Source organism: Mustela erminea, chromosome 9, assembly GCF_009829155.1.
Source record: "Mustela erminea isolate mMusErm1 chromosome 9, mMusErm1.Pri, whole genome shotgun sequence".
Classification (NCBI taxonomy): Eukaryota; Metazoa; Chordata; class Mammalia; order Carnivora; family Mustelidae; genus Mustela; species Mustela erminea.
This window is the reverse complement of record NC_045622.1, coordinates 10,429,431-10,449,084: the sequence shown is the minus strand read 5'-3', so window position 1 is coordinate 10,449,084 and position 19,654 is coordinate 10,429,431. Positions and strand designations below refer to the sequence as shown.

The 19,654-nt window shown below is 42.8% G+C and overlaps 1 protein-coding gene across 6 annotated transcripts in view; it reads left to right on the top strand.

Annotated features, from left to right (window-relative positions):
* The window catches only part of USP28 (ubiquitin specific peptidase 28), a 56,789-nt gene that overhangs the window by 1,755 nt on the left and 35,380 nt on the right, over positions 1-19,654 (top strand). For all 6 annotated transcript variants that reach the window (XM_032357665.1, XM_032357661.1, XM_032357663.1 and 3 more), the window contains exons 2-3: positions 13,405-13,482; positions 14,501-14,633. In XM_032357665.1, the coding sequence (XP_032213556.1) occupies positions 13,405-13,482; positions 14,501-14,633 (211 nt within the window). The remainder of the gene's footprint in view (positions 1-13,404; positions 13,483-14,500; positions 14,634-19,654) is intronic.

Here is a 19,654-nt window from a genome sequence, read left to right as displayed (position 1 = left end):
AAATTAGCAGGCTAGGTTGAAGGAATCTTACCGAGGGAAAGTACTGTTCACATCTCAGAGGAAGGATTTTAGTAATTTCCCCATCTTGATGAGTTTTATGTTAGAATGAACTCTGTTTTGGATTCTCAGAGGCACTCTGCATTTCCCTTAAAGGGTCTTCAGTTCCGGTTGAGAAGAGCTATCCGTCCAGGGCACTCCGAAGCTATTTAAAACCTAGAATGCAGCCCTTCCCTTATTGGTCAGTGGTGCATGGGCACAGACAGAACCCTTTATAGCCTCCGAAGAATTTTAGTGAGAAAAATGCAGCACCCTTGGAATATGTTCTCTAGAGTCTGAAAGAGGATACTTTGGGATGTCACTTAACACCCAGACTGCCCATTCGAACATCTATAGAGATTTCTTAACAGACAGATTTCTGTGTTTTAATCAGTTCTTGACTTAGCTAAAACAAACAAACAAACAAACAAAAAAACCAGCAGCAACATTTTCTGTTACTGTAGGATAAACAACTTGAAGTCAGGTTGGTTCTTACAAACCCGTCATCCTTGGCAGCGGCACGAGGATTCATCACATGCTCCTGACGCTGCCTGGAGCCCTATGAAAACCTGCCAGTTTCCGTGAAAATTTAATGTCCTTTTTGCTTTCTCTTGATTTATTGGCTTTTCATTCACGTTTACCTTGTCTCGTTAGTTGTGATTTTCGGAACACCAGCCCGTTAGCGCTTGGTTGGCTCTCAAAACTTTAAGGTCTCTTCAGCTACAGATAGTTTCTGCTCACACAATGAGTACAATATTTGTAAAAAGCAGTGACAAGTAGCGCCTTGCCAGGCAAGATCTTTCCATGTGTTATATTTCCTTGAAGGAATGTAAGTGGTAGCCAAGCGAAGCAGATGTTTTTTAAGGAAAATGATGATGCTGGTAGTTGTAGGAGCTGACGTTAATTGAACATGTAGTATATGCCCGACCCTGTGCTCAGAACTTAACCTGTATTATCTTGGGACTTAGAGCCACTCCGTGAAGTTTTCATATAGGAAGACTTACATTTATTAAACAGTTTGCCCAAGATCACCCACCTAGCAAATGGCACAGCCTGGATAGAACCCAAGAAATTCTGAGTCTAAGAGCCCAAGATAGCCTTGATCCTACTTCTGAGTCAATGGACCCGTTGTCTTAGGTCAGAACCTTTCTTTTACCCTCCAGAACTCTCCTGATGTTTTAAACTCAATCTTCCCTTCATTCTTTCTAAATATATAGCTGCTTTTCTACTTGGCTGAGTCTGCTGCTATCAAAAGAGATGGGGGGTGTTTGTTTTTGTTTCTGTAAGGAGATGTCTTTTTTTTTTTTTTTTTTTTTTGTGTGTTTCCTCTTCATTATCTCTTTTCTCTTGGTGTAAGAGGTACCACCCTTCCCTTCTTCCTTCATTTCTCTCCGTGGTGTCCTGAGAGCTTTTTGATGGGGATTGCAGGAGGAGGATGTACTGGCTTCAGTGGGTGGAAGCCAGGAATGCTGCTGAATGTTCTGTGATGTACAGGACAGCCCCCAAAACAAAGAGTTATCTGGCCCCAAATGTCAGTGATGCTGAGCTCAAGAAACCCTGAGCTAAGTGATGCCCCTCCTTGCCTTTCTAAGTTATCTCACATTTCCTTTATTCTAGCCTAAGCCCCAGACACCTTCATTGTCAGTGGGCTAGCAGTCTGTGGGCTAGCAACTTCTGCATCCCCCAGGAGTTGGTTGGAAATGTAGAGATTTGGGTGCACTGAGCCAGCTCGGGCTGCCTTTCCGTCTGAATGTGTACATCTCTTCCCAGCCCTGTGTCCCGGGGCCTCTTGTTGGTAGCTTGAAATCGTCACCGTGGGAGTATTTATACCAGGGACCTAAACAGGCTCCACAAACCAACGCACTTACCTATTGAATCGCAGCTTGCCTTTGGATAACATCCCTGGGTGATGACCTGGTGCAGAATTCCCACCTTCCATTTAGCTATACACGTGTCCCCAGTCCTCCAGCAAAACAGCAGTGACATTGACTTCTGCCCTATCCAGCGATTGAACTTGTCCAGTACCTTACTTTAGTTTTGTTTACTTTTCGACCAGAGTTTCTAAGTCCACCTGTTTCTTTCCTTAAGCATTTTCTTAATTATATTGTAATTTCAACTCACTGTGGAAAACTTGGAAATCACAGACCCTTGCAAGATCTGCTCTTGGGTGATAGGAGGCCCAGCCCCTAGTCCGAGGCATATGGTTTCCCAGACTGCCCTGCAGAGGTGTTGGTGGCAGCAGGCCTCAGGAAAAGCATCCAGTTGGGAGACGGCTGTGGGAGACCAGTCTAGGCTCCCGCGAGAAAGAGGTCTGATTGCCCAGAGGCATGCAGAGAGGCTGACAAGGCACCAGAAGGTTAGATCGTAGGGCAGTGACTGTATGGGATCAGCATTCCCCAGGCCACCCAAGGAGAGCCTTGCCAGTAGTAGGCTTTTAGTATTTGTCTCTTGGGAATGAAACTGATCTCTCCGAGGCGATCAGTGACTAACCACCTTCTGGTGAACTCCGTGGCCTTACAGAAGTAATTCTTTTGGCCATTCCTCCTTGGTTATTCAAGTACCAACTCAAGCCCCTTTCTCCTGCTTTTGTATGTGATGATTCCTCATTGCCACTGTTTGGTTGATGTTTATTTTGGCATTTGACTTTATTCCTACTTAATATCAATGGTTCTGCTTTTTCCTAAAAACTACAAAAACAAAACAACAACTTTCTTAGGAAAATTAGTCTTGGAAAATATGTTTGAGTTTCTCTTCTTCATCTTACAATTTTAATATCTTATGACTCGAGGGTATAGAAGGAGTTCTTAGTGACCTGTTACTACGCTCACTGTACAACTGCCTTACTTCCCGAACTCTCTCCCTTGGAACATTTGGAACCTGTTTTATTCTGGTTCTTCTACCTTTCTTCTCATTGAGGGGCTAACCTGTTAGCTTTTCCTGGCTGTTAATGTTCCTTTTACTAACTTCAAGTCTGCATTTTGAATCACAACTTTCCAGTGACTCCTCCTCTATTTGCAAATGCTGTTTAAACAGTGGTACTTGCATATCTGTGTCCTTGGCTCTAACCCTGTGCTGCATAGGGACTTCTGCCACAGGCATTGGAACAGCTACCTGCTCTAATAGTATTTGCCACGTGCCAGTTATGGCCTGAAGCACTTTTCTGTGCTTTCTGTATATTTACAGTTATGCAAGGTGCAAATTATTATGTCTTATGACTGATGAGGACACTGAGACTCAGCTCTTAATATAGCTTATAAGGGCCTAACAATGAGATTTGAAGGTGAAGTCTCTTGGCCTGCATGTTGCAGATGGGAAATGTGGCTTACTTAAGCTCAAATGCTAAGTAGCAGGCCTGGGACCTCAAGCCACTCCCACTTTCTTCCTGGAACACGTGCCTTTCTAAAACCAGACTTTTTTCAGTGGCCTGGGTGGCTCATTCTGTTAAGCATCTGCCTTTGGCTCAGGTGTGATCCCAGGGTCCTGGGATCCAGCCCTGCATGGGGCTCCCTGCTCAGGAGAGAGCCTGCTTCCACCTCTCCCTCTGCTCTCTCTCCCCTCATGCTTGTTCTTTCTCTCCCTCTCTCTTTTAAATAAATAAAATGTTAAAAAAAAAAAAAAAGTAAAACCAAACTTTTCAGCTGCCACTTGATGACGTATGACGTGCTTTGTTGTATGTTCCCATGGAACCCACAGAGCCACCTTGTGAAGTAAAATTTAGTGTGAGGAGGAAGTAGGAGTTGCAAAGGTACACAGCTGTAAGTGACCACACCGAAACCCTCACGTGGGTAGTGTTCTCCCAACATCTAGACGAGTTTTGCTGGACGGGCAGGTCACAGCATCTGACATTTCTTTTCTTTTCTTTTTTTTTCATGTTACTAACAAATCTTATATGCATTATTTCATCTGAGGGTCATACCTGGTGCCACCAAAGCTTACCGTTTACTTTATTTTCCAAGTGTGGAAACTGAAGCCCTGGAAAGTTGAGATTTACTCTGAAGCTAACGTGTGGTGGGATCTGCACTGTGGAGCACTATTCCCACTATCCAGGCTTTCTACCTGAAAAGGGAGGTCAGAATACCAGAAAGACAAAGCCAAGTTAACCATCTGCACTAGTAGGGGTGCCTGGGTGGCTCAGTGGGTTAAGCATCCAACCACTGGTTTTGGCTCAGGTGTCCCGGGATCCAGCCCCACGTCGGACGTGCTCAGTGGGAAGTCTGCCTGAGGATTCTCTCTCTCCATCTCCCTCTTCCCTCCCTCTGCTTGCACACGCGTGCTTTCTCTCTCTCTCAAATAAATAAATAAATCTTTAAAAAAAAATCTGTGTGAGTAGGTGCTGGTAGCATGCTGCGTGATGGTTGTTAGTTTAAATTTGAGTTACCCCAAACAAATAACTTATTCTCCAATATTCTTGTACAAATTAGTACTTCCCTGATGTCCTTTTTATTTTGGGGGGTGTATGTGTGCATGTGGAAGCAAAAATCTCTCTTGATTTCACTCAATTGAAGTGAAATTCACATAATATAAAATTAACTATTAAATGTTTTTCGAGAGAGCATGGGGGGAGGGGTGGAGGCAGAGGGAAAGAGAGAATCCTTTTTTTTTTTTTTTAAGATTTATTTATTTGTTTTAAAGAGAGAGAGAGAGAGAGAGAGAGCTTGGGCAGTAGGGGGAGAGAGAGTCTCTAGAAGACTGCTGAGCACAGAGCCGGACACAGGGCTCAATCTTAAGACCCTGACATCATGACCTGAGCCAAAACCAAGTGTTGGCCACTTAACCAACTGAGCCACCCAGACACCCTAGAAAAGAGAGAATCTTAAGCAGGCTCCACACTCAGCGCTTACCCCAACACAGGGCTCAGTCTCAGAACCCTGGAGTGAGATCGTATATTGCTGCTGTATAGAAACAGCTGATTTTCGCCTGTTGATTTTGTATCAACATCACTAGATGTGTTTATCAGCTCTAGTGACTCTTGTAGATTCTTTGGAGTTGTATATATCTTGTCATCTGTGAAGAGAGCTAGTTGTACTTTTTCCTTTCTAATTCAGATACCTTTTATTTTACTTGCCTGATTGTTCTGGCCAGAACTTCCGGGACACCACTGACTAGCATCACTGAAGGTGGACATCCTTGGTTCGTTCCTGATTTTAGGGGGGTGGCATTTGGTCTTTCACTGTTGAGTATGCCACTCACTATGAGTTTTCTTTTCTTTTTCTTTTTTTTTTAAGATTTTATTTATTTGACAGAGATCACAAGCAGGCAGAGAGCCAGACAGAGAGAGAGGAGGAAGCAGGCTCCCCACTGAATGAGAGCACGATGTGGGGATCTATCCCAGAACCCTGGGATCATGCCCTGAGCTGAAGGCAGAGGCTTTAACCCACTGAGCCACCCAGGCGCCCTCATTTTTTTTTTTTTTAAAATAAAGGCACTTTATCATGTTGAAATTCTCTTCTGTTCCTAGTTTTCTGATTGTTTTCATCATGAAAAGGTGTTTCGTCAAATGCTTTTCCTACATCAGTCAAGGTCATCAGGTGTTTTACCCTTCACTCTGGTAGTGTGGTGTATTACACTGGTTGGTTTTCTTGCTGGTGACTTTTTATGTCCTTGCCAGCAGCATTCTCTCAGGCATCCAGTTTTGAATATTTGACTAAGCCTCATTTTTTCCATCTCTGAGATGTTCGCTGTACGTCCTGCCTTTTCAGTTCTCCTCTTGGCCCCCTCCCTGTCTCATCACACCTGTGTATTTGGTGGTACTCTAACTCACGGGTAGGTTTTCTTTCCCTAGTCTTAGCTCCCTTTGAACTGACTGTTCACATGTACTGGATTAATCCCCTTAGAGCACCATTATTTTCCCTCATATTTATGCTCTGCTGAGGGACCTGTGATGATTTTTCCATTGTTCATCAGATTAAGTCCAGACTCATAAACTGACATTTAGAACCTTTCCTAATCCAGTCCCTCACTACTCTCATGTCCTGCTTATTTATCACAAATAGAAACTGCACCCTGAGTCCCGCCTAACAACTTTTAATTTTACTGTTAGGTTTGTAACACTGTAAGCATGTAAATTTGATTTTGCCCTTATCTTTATGATTTCTCAGCCTTTGAATTTTTGCTAAAAATGGAATTTTCTCTGATTTGTGAAGATGCATTCCATATGTCCTTATTGTAAAAGCTTCCTGGCCTCCTCTCTTGTATTTGACTGGGGCATGTATTCAAAGAAATGAGAAAGTATTGTCTTAATGAGTTCGACAGTATGAAAAAAGCAAGAACACAATGTTTCACACAATGTTTCATCACAATGTTTCATGAACACAGTGTTCAATATGAAAAGATATATTCATGTGCATAGGCCACTTCTGGAAAGATATATCGGAAACTATTAATAGTGGTTACTCCTGGGAAGTGGGACTGGGTTGGACAGAAGAGAGAAATTCCTTTTCACTCTGTATCCTTCTGTGCTGTTGGAATTGCTCAGTGCATTTGAAAAAAAGAGATGAGAAACAATGATTACTTCCTTTTTTTTTCCTGGCTTTTAATTCCAGTTTCAACCCCTTTTATACCATATAAGAGTGACTACATCTTAAAAGCTTTCAGTGCTTTTTAAAAACTTTGGGCCAGTTGATGAACTGGAACAATCCTTTTCTCCATGAACCTACTTTTCGCGTCATGACAGCGAGTTGTCAGTAACCCTATTTCAGGCGGTTTAGTTTTACCCACCCAAACCTACTATCTGTCATTTTTTCGGGAGTCCTGTCCTTATGGCACAGTGTGGGTAAACCTGAGTTTGGAATAAACACAGATTTGTTCCTGGAAAGAAAACCAAGAAAGGACAAGGGACTTCCATGGCCGGGTCCTTGTTTTGTGGAAGGTGGGAGGGTCCGTCCATGGGAGGCTCTCAATGCATTTGAGACTCTGATGTCCAGACTGGATTTCTGGAGTTGCTGCTGTAGATGTCCTTTTGCTTTCCTTGGGCATTTAAGCTGCTGCTTAAAATCGGAAAAGCCGATCTTTAATTTTGGAGGGAATTCTATTGGGCGCACTTACAAAGAACGTTGGTACTTCTTTGGAGTAAAAGAACGTTTATCAGCTATTCACGTAGTTTCAAATTTAGAAATGTCTTTGGAAGAATAGACAGTTGAGATCAGGAAATGTGTGCATCAAAATGATACAGCATCCCTGTTTGAAGGAATGGGACAGTCTAGAAAGCTCCGCACCACAATGCCAAAATAGGTGTTTTAAAGCTAAAACTCTTAATTAGTAATCTCACAGATTTGCCTCATCTGATCAAAGGGAGTTTGATTTTAGTTGCAGTAGGATTTCACCAGTTAGTGTTTATTATAAAAACTCGATTACCTTAATGTTTCTGTTATGTGACTAGTACTGTTCCCTGCTTATTTTTGGAGGAAGGATGGTCTTTGCTTTAAAAGAAGTGGACTAGATTGGACCAAAGTCACCGAGTAGCTGAGGTCAGAAAGCGTGGGTTTCTTCTTTCTAGATATTTGTGTGTACCTGTCTGTCTTCACTGCCTCTGGGCAAGAAAAGAGAGTGCTTTTTGTTTTATGAAAACAATGTGAATTTAGCCAAGAAAATGCAAACTTGTTGGCTCTTGCCAGTTATTTGAGTTCATTATGCCTGGCGCACAGGGTTTGTCTTGTCTCACACTGGGTGTGTACTCTGTATAGAGAGCCTCATGTTTATGGTGAAGTTAATATTTAAATCAGCTTCTTGTGAAGTGCCCGGAAAAACTGAGTTAGTAATACATTAGGACTCTAATAAGCTTAATATGTCTGTTACAGTAAAATTAATACTTAACATAGAGCACTTTTTAGGATTTGGGTTGAAGGTAGGGTTGAACATAGGCTTGGCTAAATGTTCACGAGAGTGAAGTGTGTTAGCATGGCTTAATCCTTGTGAGATGTATTTGGGCTTATAATAGTTATCTTTGATTTGTGTTTTTGAAAAGAGATTTTATTTATTTGAGAGGGAGGAGAGAGAGAAAGTGCATGTGAGAATGCACGAGCATGCTAGCAGGGGGAAGGGGAGAGAGGGATAGAACCCCAGGCCGACTCCAAGCTGAGTGCGGAGCCCGATGGAGGGCTCCAGCTCACGACCCCGAGATCATCGACCCGAGCCAAAGTCAAGAGTTGACACTTAACGGACTGAGCCACCCAGGTGTCCTGATTTCTTTTAATTCAAGACATTTGATGACAAAATGGGTTTTGTAAGTTCTAGTTTCCTGATCTGCATGATGATGATGATGATTCCTACCTCTTAAGGCTGTTGGAAGGATTAGAGGGATACAGGGGCGACTGAGGTTCCCATAACAAAGAAGGTGTTTATGTGTTTGTCCCAACTGTTGCCAGCACTGCCCTTTAGATAAGATAGTATGTTATATGATTCTTGCTTTACGTGGGCAAGAATTTCATATTTGAAACAACTAGAGAGCCATATGATGAGAAATACCAGGTAAAGACGGGGGAGTCCCTTTCATTCACAAGCTCATTCCTTCCCTCAGTATGGTAGTTTAGAAAGGGAGAGAGTAGTGTGGACCAGAGTTCTTGGGGTCGACTTTAAGAAGGAGGTAAGATGAATATAGCCCTTGAGTGCAGGTTGCCACAATGTAGGAGGCATTTCTGGAAGTAGTAAAAGTAACACCTGAAGGCATGACAGAGGATGTATTTGTGAGGTAGGGAGCCAGTAGGAGAAAAGGTTGAGCAGGTTAAATGTAGAATCAGTTAATGGTCTTTGAATAGCAAGATCTGGTTGGATTTGAATTAACATGTAGAATATTATTCTTGGAGTTGTGCAAAATGATTTTACATCGTTGTCATCTGTGCCCAGTAGCTTTTAAACAAGAGAAACTTAGAGTTTATTTTCTTTCCCTGTGTGTATTCTAGATGTATTAATGTTTCACTCTTCTCTATTTCCCCTGGCGAAAGGGGAGTGGAGCTTTAATCCACAGACAAATGTAATGATTGGTGAATTGTTTAACACTTGAATACCGAGTTCATTGATTCATATTTATTTGGCATTCTGAGATCTCTGAAACTGAGATGCTCCTTACATCGGCGGCCTCCAAGTAGCAGAGATGATGTCCTTAATCACTGTCCGCATGTGAATGGGCTTGGTCAGAGCTCTTCCTACTGTCATGACAGTTGAGTTATACCTACTGTTGGTGCCACATGGTTAGTTTCCTTCCCACTTTAAAAGATCACACTGTGGGGTGCCTGGGTGGCTCAGTGCGTTAAAGCCTCTGCTTTCAGCTCAGGTCATGATCTCAGGATCCTGGGATCGAGACCCGCGTCGGGCTCTCTGCCAGCGGGGAGCCTGCTTCCCTCTCTCTCTCTGCCTGCGTCTCTGCCTGCTTGTGACTTCTGACTGTCAAATAAATAAAATCTTTAAAAAATAATTAAAAAAATAAAAGATCACTCTGTGGTTCAACATTTAAGTGGGAAAAAAGCAAGTGGGTGAAGAAAGGCATAGAACAGAACAGGAAGGTAGAAGTTTGATTTAAAGTGAGGCGAAATACTCATCACTGGAGGAATGAGGTCAGTTTCAAATTTTCCTGCAAAGCTACAGTCAAGTGTTTTGGGACCCCAGAAAGGAAGACAGCCTAGGTTTATTAGGTTTTGTTACCTAAAACATGCAAAAGAACTGCTTGCCATATGCCAGGCAGGGCACCTGGAAATGGGGAAAACTGCCATAGTTCTCCACATAAATAAGAAATTGTGGAGCTGCAGGAAGCTGGTGTGACCAATTCACATGTCTCCTGGGACTGTCATGTCATCCTGACTGACTTGTCATCCTGTCCTAGTTTAAGTGGGCAGCAGTGTTTCTCCTTAGTAGCACATGTGTGTTCCTTATGAGTAATGGCCCTTAGATTCAGTCAGAAATAGCGTTTTCCTCAGGTACAGTCCTTTCCTGACGGTGGCTGCTTTGGAACTGACCCACCGCGATGTGATCAGGGTCCTGGTTGTGATCAGAGGGGTCTTGGGAAGATGCAGAGACCAAGATCAAAACACAGGAAGAAAGTAATTGCCTGGTTTCTCGTGAAATAGGTACTCCTGCCTGTGTTCCTTGTCTTCTCAGGTACAGCCCAACATAGAGTGGAGTGTAGACTCGAGGGAGGTGGCCCTTCGGTGGCCATAACCTTGTGTAAGTGCTGTAACCTCCCATGCCTGGGCTCTGTCGCATAGGCCTAGCACTGAGCCCGGCTTTGTTACAAAGGCGAAATTAGTTTATACAAATGTTTCTCACAATGCTTGGCTGACAGTAGGCAGTGTATGTCAGCTGCTATTTTTTGACTGGCATTATTTTCTGTGAATCTTAAGTGGCAGTGGGTGCACAGAGTAGTTTGAGGTGATGGTGTGATTGTCAACCCCACCGCTGTCTTGGTTCCAGTTCAGGGCTAATGACGCTGCTCCCATCCTCCTCCCAATGACAGACGGTCCCTGACACAATAGTTCGACCTTACAGTGATGTGAAAGTAATGCGCATTCAGTAGAAACCATTCCCTGCATTTAAAACTTTGATCTCTCCCCAGCCTGGCACCACGTGTGACATGCTTCTCTCGGGTGACCCTGGGCAGGGCCAGTGAGCCACGCAATCTTGGGTCAGCAACCAGTACACTTACAGCCCTTCTGCACCCCTACAGCCGTTCCCGTTTTCACATTCAGAACAGCAATCTATACATCCCATGAGCTACCCAACACTTTAGTATAAAATAGGCTTTGTGTTAGATGCCCTTCTCCCATTGCAGGCTAACATAGGAGTTCTGAGCACATCTGAGGTCCGCTAGGTGAGCTACGATGTTTTGCAGGTTAGGTATATTCAGTGCGTTTTCCACTAATGATACTTTCAACTTACAGTGGGTTTACTGGCACGTGACCCTACCATAAGTTGAGGAAGGTCTGTATCATCCCACGCTTCTTGGGGCATGTTGATTCTGATTTTTTAGAAAATCGTATATGATTGAGATACATAGATTCACACAATGAAATAAAATGGAATTAGAATTCAGTTGGGGAAGAAAACCCTTTTTATTTTTATTATCATTATTTTTTTAAGGTTGTTTATTCATTTATTTATTAGACAGAGATCACAAGTAGGCAGAGAGGCAGGCAGAGAGAGAGAAAGGAAGCAGGCTCCCTGCTGAGCAGAGAGCCCAATGCGGGGCTCGATCCCAGGACTCTGGGATCATGACCTGAACCGAAGGCAGAGGCTTTACCCCACTGAGCCACCCAGGTGCCCCTATTATCATTATTTTTTAATTTTATTTTTATTTATTCTTTTGAGAGAGAGTACGCTCAGGGGGAGGGGTGGAGGGAAAGGGAGCGTCTTAGGTGGACTCCATGCTGAGTGTCAGACAGGACCTGAAGCTCAATCTCACGACCCTAAAATCATGACCTGAGCTGAAGTCAAGAGTGGGACGCTTAACTGACTGAGCCACCCACATGCCCCCTGCAAAAAACTTTCGGATACATTGTTCTTCTAAAATTCCATGCTTGTGTTTCCAGCATTTGCCAAGGCTAAATCTGGACACCTTTTAGTCTGATAGCACTCTCCCTGTGTTCAGGCAATGACTGCCTTCAACAAGACTCATAGCCTCCAAGACTGCTGGTCTCAGCGGGGTCGGGTTCCATTTCTAGCCTGTGACCGTGGCCCATGACTAGAGCAGAAAGGCTGTTGCTGCTTTTCTGAGCACTGTGCAGGGCTGTTTCAGTTGGTTATTTCTAGTTGTGTGATATTTAAGTGTTGCATTGGGCCCTCAGCTGTTGAAAAACATAGGATACTATTTCTGTTACAGCTGACAGCATGGACTGCCTCTTAGAGACATATTACTAACTGAAAGATAGTGGATGGGAGTTATCAAGTATTGAATTGGGACTTAACTCTAGAATAACCTTAGGAATGATTTCCCCTCGCTGAATTAAATTTGAACTCTTTTTTTAAAAGATTTTATTTATTTATATGAGAGAGAGCGTGCACAAGCAAGGGGAGGAGCAGAGGGAGAGGGAAAAACAGGGTCCCCACTGAGCAGGGAGCCCAATGTGGGGCTCCATCCCAGGACCCCAAGATCATGATCTGGGCTGAAGGCAGGTGCTTAACTGACCGAGCCACCCAGGCATCCCTGATTTATTTCATCTTCAATAATCATCTGAAGAATTGGGCCAACCACTTCTTTTTATTGAGCTTGCTTGTAAAAATTAGGTGTTAAATGTTAACTTTTGTCTTTGTGCAAAACAGGGTAAAATGTTCCAGGGAAGACTTATAAGCTGCAAAGGGATTATAAACTGATCTTGTGGTAGCTGAACGTTAACGAGATAGGTTTTTCCATGATTCGGATTAAATGAAGGGAAAGCACTCCATATTTTATTTCCCCTGGGATTTTATGTATAATTCAGAAAATCGTAGTTCCGTCTGTACTTCTTTTTAAGTCATCAAACCCGTAGTTTTCAATATGATGTTGGTGGTATCACTTGTTAATTACGTGACTGGAAATTTATTGTCAGTGAAAAATGACACACAAAGATGGCATGTGCAGTGAAGCTGAAAATAGCACATCTTGACATCCATGCAAATTCCCTGGACTCTTTGTATGACCTAGTTCTGGAGTACTCACGGAAAGAGAAACCTCAGGCGCTTTCAGCTACTACGAGAGCTAGATATTACAGTTAAATGTTTTATTTACTTAATAGTTTTTACTCATAATTTTTCCACAAGCGCCAAAAGCATTTTTCATGATTAAGCTTTTAAAAGAGTAATGGTGGGCGCCTGGGTGGCTCAGTGGGTTAAGCCGCTGCCTTCGGCTCAGGTCATGATCTCAGGGTCCTGGGATCGAGTCCCGCATCGGGCTCTCTGCTCAGCAGGGAGTCTGCTTCCTCCTCTCTCTCTCTCTGCCTGCCTCTCTGTCTGCTTGTGATTTCTCTCTGTCAAATAAATAAAAAAAAAAAAATAAAAATAAAAATAAAAGAGTAATGGATTTCACATTTTTATTTTATTTTATTTTATTATTTATTTTTAAAGATTTTATTTATTTGTTTATTTGTAAGAGCACACCACTGCAGTTGCGGGGATTGGGAGGAAGAGGGAGAGAGAATCCTAAACAGACTCTATGCCAAGTATGGGGCCCAACATGGGGCTCGATCCCACAACCCCGAGATCGTGACCCAGTACCCCAAGATTTGGCATTTTAGAATGTGTCTGACAGTCAGTACCTCCTTTGGAGCTTTTCGGTTCTTGAAGGTAAATATACAGTCTCACACCTGATTATCCAGGTTGCTTGTACTTAAATTCTTTAAACATATCCAGCTTTGCTTTGTGACTGACCTGTCTGTGGTTTGTTTGTTGTTTGTTTCTCAAATATAGAGCTGCCAAATGCTGTTAAACCAACTACGAGAAATCACAGGCATTCAGGACCCTTCCTTTCTTCATGAAGCTCTGAAGGTTAGTTTCAAGGCCACCGTTCGTCAACAGGCTTTAAAACAGTTGTCCATATCATAGTTGGATCAGGTCAAGCTATTTTTATGCCAAACGAAAGTGCATATAGGGACAGGAGCTCCCTGGGTCAGATGGCCCAGTATCATCAATGATCCAGTAAGGTGGAGAAGCTGGGGACGGGGGGAACCCTCCAGGGCAAAAGAATGGAAGAAACGCATCAGTCAGTTGCATTGTATAGCCTTTACATGGATCCTGACTCAAACACAAACACACGTTAAAGTCTTTGAGTTAGGCAAGTTGGAGCTAATGATTTGAGAGTAAAACACTTGTTACCATTAAGGTGTGGTAGTAACATTGTGGATTATATTTTTGAAAGGTACGTTCTGATGTACAGATAAGATACTTAAGATTTGCTTCAGAGGGTCTGGGTGAGTTAGGCAGAATAGGTCAGATAGAGCATCACTTGATAATTGTTGAAGGTGAGTGATGGGTGCCTGGGCTTCAGCTATACGTTCCCCGTGTCTCTGCCTTTGTGTGTGTTAGAAAGTTGCCCTAATAAAAAGTTAAAAACAAAGAGAAATACGGTCACTGCTATAGAATATGGTAACTGCTTGGCATGTTTATTGTAGAGACTGACTTCATTTAGAATCTCTGTCTTCATTGCCAGCCCCCTTTTGACACACCAGGCCTCAGCTAATCTGTGAAATCGGGAGTGGTAGCATCTGGAGCAGTGGGAACAGATCTCCAGCAGGGTTTCATTCTTGTTTGCGTGTGGTGGGAAGTCAGAACAAGGTGGCTCCCCCTCCCATACCAGGAATTTGCATGCTTCGAGCATGGTACACTCACTGTCCTCCCCCGTACTGTCTTTCTTCTACTTTCTACCCTAGAATGAGGCCCTGACTTCCTCAGAATGTTACGGGGTGTAGTGAGGAATTAAACCAAAAAACTGACTCCTTGTTTATTTTAAATGCTGAGATGCTTTACTTTTGAAATCTCTGTTTTTTTTTTTTTTCTCTTTCTTCAGGCCAGTAATGGTGACATCACCCAAGCTGTCAGCCTTCTCACTGAGGAAAGAGTTAAAGAGCCCAGTCCGGACACTGTTGCTACAGAACCATCTGAAGGCGAGGGGAACACGGCCAGCAAAGAAGCATTAGCAAGTAGGTACATGGTGTCTTGGTCCTGCCGTGAACTAGCGAAAAATACGTGAGTTTCCTATCAATCCCATCAACCCTTTTGGAATAGTGCTAATAATAGTTAATTACCATTACAGTGTGCCAAGTCTATTTCTAAGCAATTACATAGATTCACTTATTCATTCATTCTGCATTTATTTAATGAACACCTACTATGTGCCAAGTGCTCTTTTAAGCGCTGGAAATAAACAGAAGAAATAGTATCCCTGCCTTCGTGTAGCTTACTTTCTCGTGCGTGAGATCAACAAGTTGATGAGTAAATTATATTGCATATTAGGATGATAAGTACCACAGAGAAAAGTAAAGGATGGAATGAAAGAAATGAAAAAAAGGAGTGCCAGGGATTGGATTTTTACTAGACGGAGCCCTCTGAGAAGGTGGAAGGGAGGTGAGGGAGTCAGTGAGGTCTTAAAATGGGGGTGTACTGCTCAAGGACAGCCAGGAGGCTGTCCTTAGTGGCTGAGAGGTGAGGCACAGAGGGACCAGGAGGTCCTGCAGTTTCCTTACATGGTTGGCTTTTCCTCTTGCTAGAGGCTAGCCCGAGGAGAGCTTGGAGCAGGAATGATGTTCACTGGTTTCCATTTCCTAAAGGTCATTCTGTTGAGAATAGAATTGCAAGGGGAGGTGGTGAGCCTGGGTCAGAGCAGGGAGCCCCGGACCATGAGGCGGCTTTGCAGGTTCTGGGGGCGTGGGTCAGCAGGTAGTGGTGGGAGCCTGAGGAGCACCTGCCGAGTGGGATTTGCTTACAGCAGAGATAAGGGGTGTGGAAGAGAGAGGACTTAAAGGTAGCTCCTGGGTTTTTTTCCTAAGCAGCAGAAATGCTGGCGTTGCACTAAGCACCCTGGAATGACTGCTACTAGAGCAGATCTGGGTAGCAGATGACGAGAGTGCTGAGTTTGGGGCACCTGCTAGACGTCAGGTGGAGTGTTGGAAAGGCAGTGAGGATCCAGGCGTGTGGCTCAGGGGAGGGATCTGGCCGCAGAGAGAAAAAACTTAGAATCATAAACTTGAGAATGGGATGCAAAGTTAGGGGACCATGGGAGCTTTTCAAGGGGTTGGGGTGCACGGAAGAGAACGCGTCAGTGATTGAACAGTGGACATTCCCAGTGCTCAGAGACCAGGGTAGGTGGACAGTGTTCAGGGAGGTTGGAGGAAGACCAGGAGAGCTGGGAGAACGGGACTCTGGAAACCAAGGAGGCTTCCTGGAGGAGGGAGCCATCAACTAGGGCAGATGGAGTTAATGGATATTTGGACTTTTGCAGTTTTGAGCTATTCTGAACAGTGCTGTTATGAATATCCTCGTGTGTATCTTTCAGTGCAAATAATAACTCTTTTCATCCGACGTTTTTCTTTTTTTATTTTTCTGTTTATTTTTTTAAAGATTTTGTTTATTTATTTGACAGAGAGAGAGACAATGAAAGCAGGAACACAATCAGGGAGTGAGAGAGGGAAAGCAGGCTCCCCGCCGAGTAGGGAATCCGATTTAGGGGTTGACCCCAGGACCCTGGGATCATGACCTGGGCTGAAGGCAGATGCTTAACGACTGAGCCACCCAGGCGACCCTCTTTTTCTTTTTTTAAAGATTTATTTATTTGAGAGAGCATGTGCAGGCACACACACATGTGAGCTAGGGAGGGGTAGTGGGGGAGGGAGATAGAAAATCCCAAACAGGCTCCACAGGGTACAGTCTGATTCCTCACCACCCTCCGACCCCATACAGCTCTGCAGTTATCCTAATACTAAAGGATACTTTTATTAAAAAGACTTTACTTACCCATTGATCTGTAGTAACAGCTCTGTGTTATATTGGATTTTCAAGTTTCCCATTCTGTTTCACTGAGTATCTGTTCTTAATTCTTTAGGATATATACCTATATATATTTGTGACTGGCGTGCATATTATATATACCCAGATACATATATATATTTAGAATATATACCCATATATATATGGGGTTACTGGGTCATGTAACAATCCTGTGTTCAAATTTCTTGTTTAAATATTTCTAAAAGAGGATGGTTTTCATAGCTGCCACATTGTCACATTTTAAAAATTAATAATTCCTTAATCCCAAAGACCAGTGTAGAAATCTCTCTGTTCATCTCATTAATGATATGTCTCCATTTGGTTTGTGAAAATAATGATCCAGATGACGTTAAAACATTAAATATGCTTGAGTGTCTTTTAAGACACTCTCTATCTATAATTTCCCCCTCTTTCTTTCTTGTACTTTACGGTCCAGAGAAATCAGGCTCTTTGTTCTCTCAGATTTCATGTGTTCTGAAATTTGCTGATTTCAATCAGCAAATTTCCTAGAGACTTAGATGCTTAGTTGACATGACGGTGTCACAGGTAGTGTCGTGTGTATAGTGTATCTTCTGTTTTGTCATAGCGAAGAAGCAGGTGATGTCCCATTGCCCTCTGTGTGTTCAGAATATTATCAGCTTGATCTGTTTATTATAAAATCCCCCACCGAGTGTTTTCTGCAGCCACTGGTGATGCTGCAGTGCTTTTATTTTGTTGGCGATTTCATAATTTATTAGTTGGGATTCTTTTTTTTTAGTTGTTAACACATAATGCAAAGTTTACCATCTTAACCATTTTTAAACATACAGTTCAGTAGTATTAAGTATGTTTGTATTGTCATGAAACAGATCTCCAGAATTTTTTTATCATGCAAAACTGAAACCAGTGTCCACTCAACAGTAATTCTCCATTCACCCTCCCTTCAGCCCCTGGCAGCCACCGTCCTGCTTTTCTATGAGTTTGACTGCTCTGAGCGGAATCCCACAGTATTTGTCCTTGTGTGACTAGCGTCCTTCACGCAGCATAATGTCCTCGAGGTTCATACCATAGCCTGTGCCAGGGTATCCTTCGCATTCAAGGCTGAGTCCTACACTGTTGTATGGAGATAGTACACGTCGTTGCCCATTTATTCATTGGTGGGGATTTGGGCAGCTTTTACTGCCTGGCTGTCATAAACAGTGCTTCTGTGGACACGGAGGTGCAGAGGAGGTGCAGAGATCACCTCGAGACCCTGCTTTCAGGCCTTTCAGATGCATACCCAGAAGTGAGATCCCTGGCTCAGGTGGTCGCTCTATTTTTATTTCTTTGATGAACCCTTGTACTGTTTCCCATAGCAGTCGCTGCACCATTTTACAATCCCGCCAGTGGTGCACAAGCCTTCCGAAGTCTCACCACATCTTCCCCAACACTTGTTATTCTTTGTAGGTTTTTCTAATAGCCATCCTGGTGGGTTTGAGGTGATAGTTCAGTGTGGTTCTGATTTACGTATTTCCTTAATGGCTGATGATGTTGAGTGTCTTTACATGTATTTATTGGCATCTCTGTATCTTCCTTGGAGAAACGTCTGTTCACATTCTTTGACTGTTTTTAATATTGGGTTATTTGGTTTTTTATTATTCTGTTGCAGGAGTTTTTTAAAAATATATTTCATACATAGGTGTCCTAGCAGATACACAATTTGTGAAAATGTTCTCCCATTCTGTGAGTTGTCTTTTCACTTTCTTGACAGTGTCCTTTGAAGCCTGTGGTTTTCCATTTTGATGCTAATTATCTGTTTTCCCTTCAGTTGCTTGTGCTTTGGGTGTCATCATCATGTCTAAGACACGGTTGCCTAATCCAAGGTCATGAAAATGTGTGCCTGTGTTTTCTTCTAACTCTAAGAGTTGCTCTTGAGGGTCTGGTCCTCTTCGAGTTCATTTTTGTAAAGGGTGTGAGGTAGGAGTTAAAGATCACTCTTTGCATGTGGGTATCCTGTTTTCCCAGTACGACATGTTGAGAAGGTATTTTTTTTCCCTGTTGAATTGTCTTGGTACCTGTTTCAAAAATTTAGTTGACCGTTGGGGCTCCTGTGTGGCTCAGTCGGTTAAGCGTCTGACTCTTGATCTCAGCTCAGGTCTTGATCTCAGGGTCATGAGTTCAAGCTCCACACCGGGCTTCATGTTGGGCGATTAAAAAAAAAAAAATCAATTGACCATAAATGGGAGGGTTTATTTCTGGTCTCTCAGTTCTTTTTTCCCATTGATCTGTGTGCCTGTTCCAATGCCAGTAGCATACACTCTTGATTACTGCAGTTTTGTGTTCTTTGTGGGTTTTTTTTTCCTTTATAAATTAAATGTCCTTCATTGCCCATCTGTCAAAATTCACTTAACTTTAGTGCATTGATCTTTTATCTAATTACCTCTTATCATTCGATAACTATTTTCTGTAGATTATTTTGGGTTTCTCTCATAGGTGATTATTATCTGTGAATTGTGATGACTGTGTTTCTTATTTTCCAATCTTTATATATATATATTTTTTTAATTTTACTTATGTATTTATGTGAGAGAGAGCGAGGGGAGGGGCAGAGGGAAAGGGAGAGCAGAGGGAAAGGGAGAGAGAGATTCTCAGGACTCTCCTGCTGTGAGCGTGGAGCCTGACGCATGGCTCGATCCCATGACCCTGAAATCGTGAACTGAACCATAACCTAGAGTCAGACTCTTAACTGACTGAGCCACCCAGGTGTCCCAAGTTTCTTTTATTTTCTTATTGAATTGGCCAGAACATCCAGAACCAGGTTGAATAAAAGCCCTGATAGTAAACATTTTTGTCTTAGTTTTGATTTTAAAATAAATGTGTTTTACTTTTCACAATTAAGTATAAAGTTTGCTGTAGGCTTTTCATGGCTTCTGTTTCTTAGCCTACAAATACTGTCTTTACTTCTCAGCTGGCTTGGGGTTTTTATTCCTGAATACAGGTTGACTGTTGTTATTAAGTACTTTTTCTGTACTTACTGAGATGATGATTCCTTTAAGCATATTCTGGTGCTCTATTTTCTCCTGTTAACTCAGATTTCATTCTGCAGTTACCTCAACTTGTTCTTAATATTTGCTTTTGGGGGTACATTATTGGATTTTATCTGCTAAAACCTTGTTTTTGTTTGTTTGTTTTTTGTTTTTCACGTCTGCACTTGTACGTG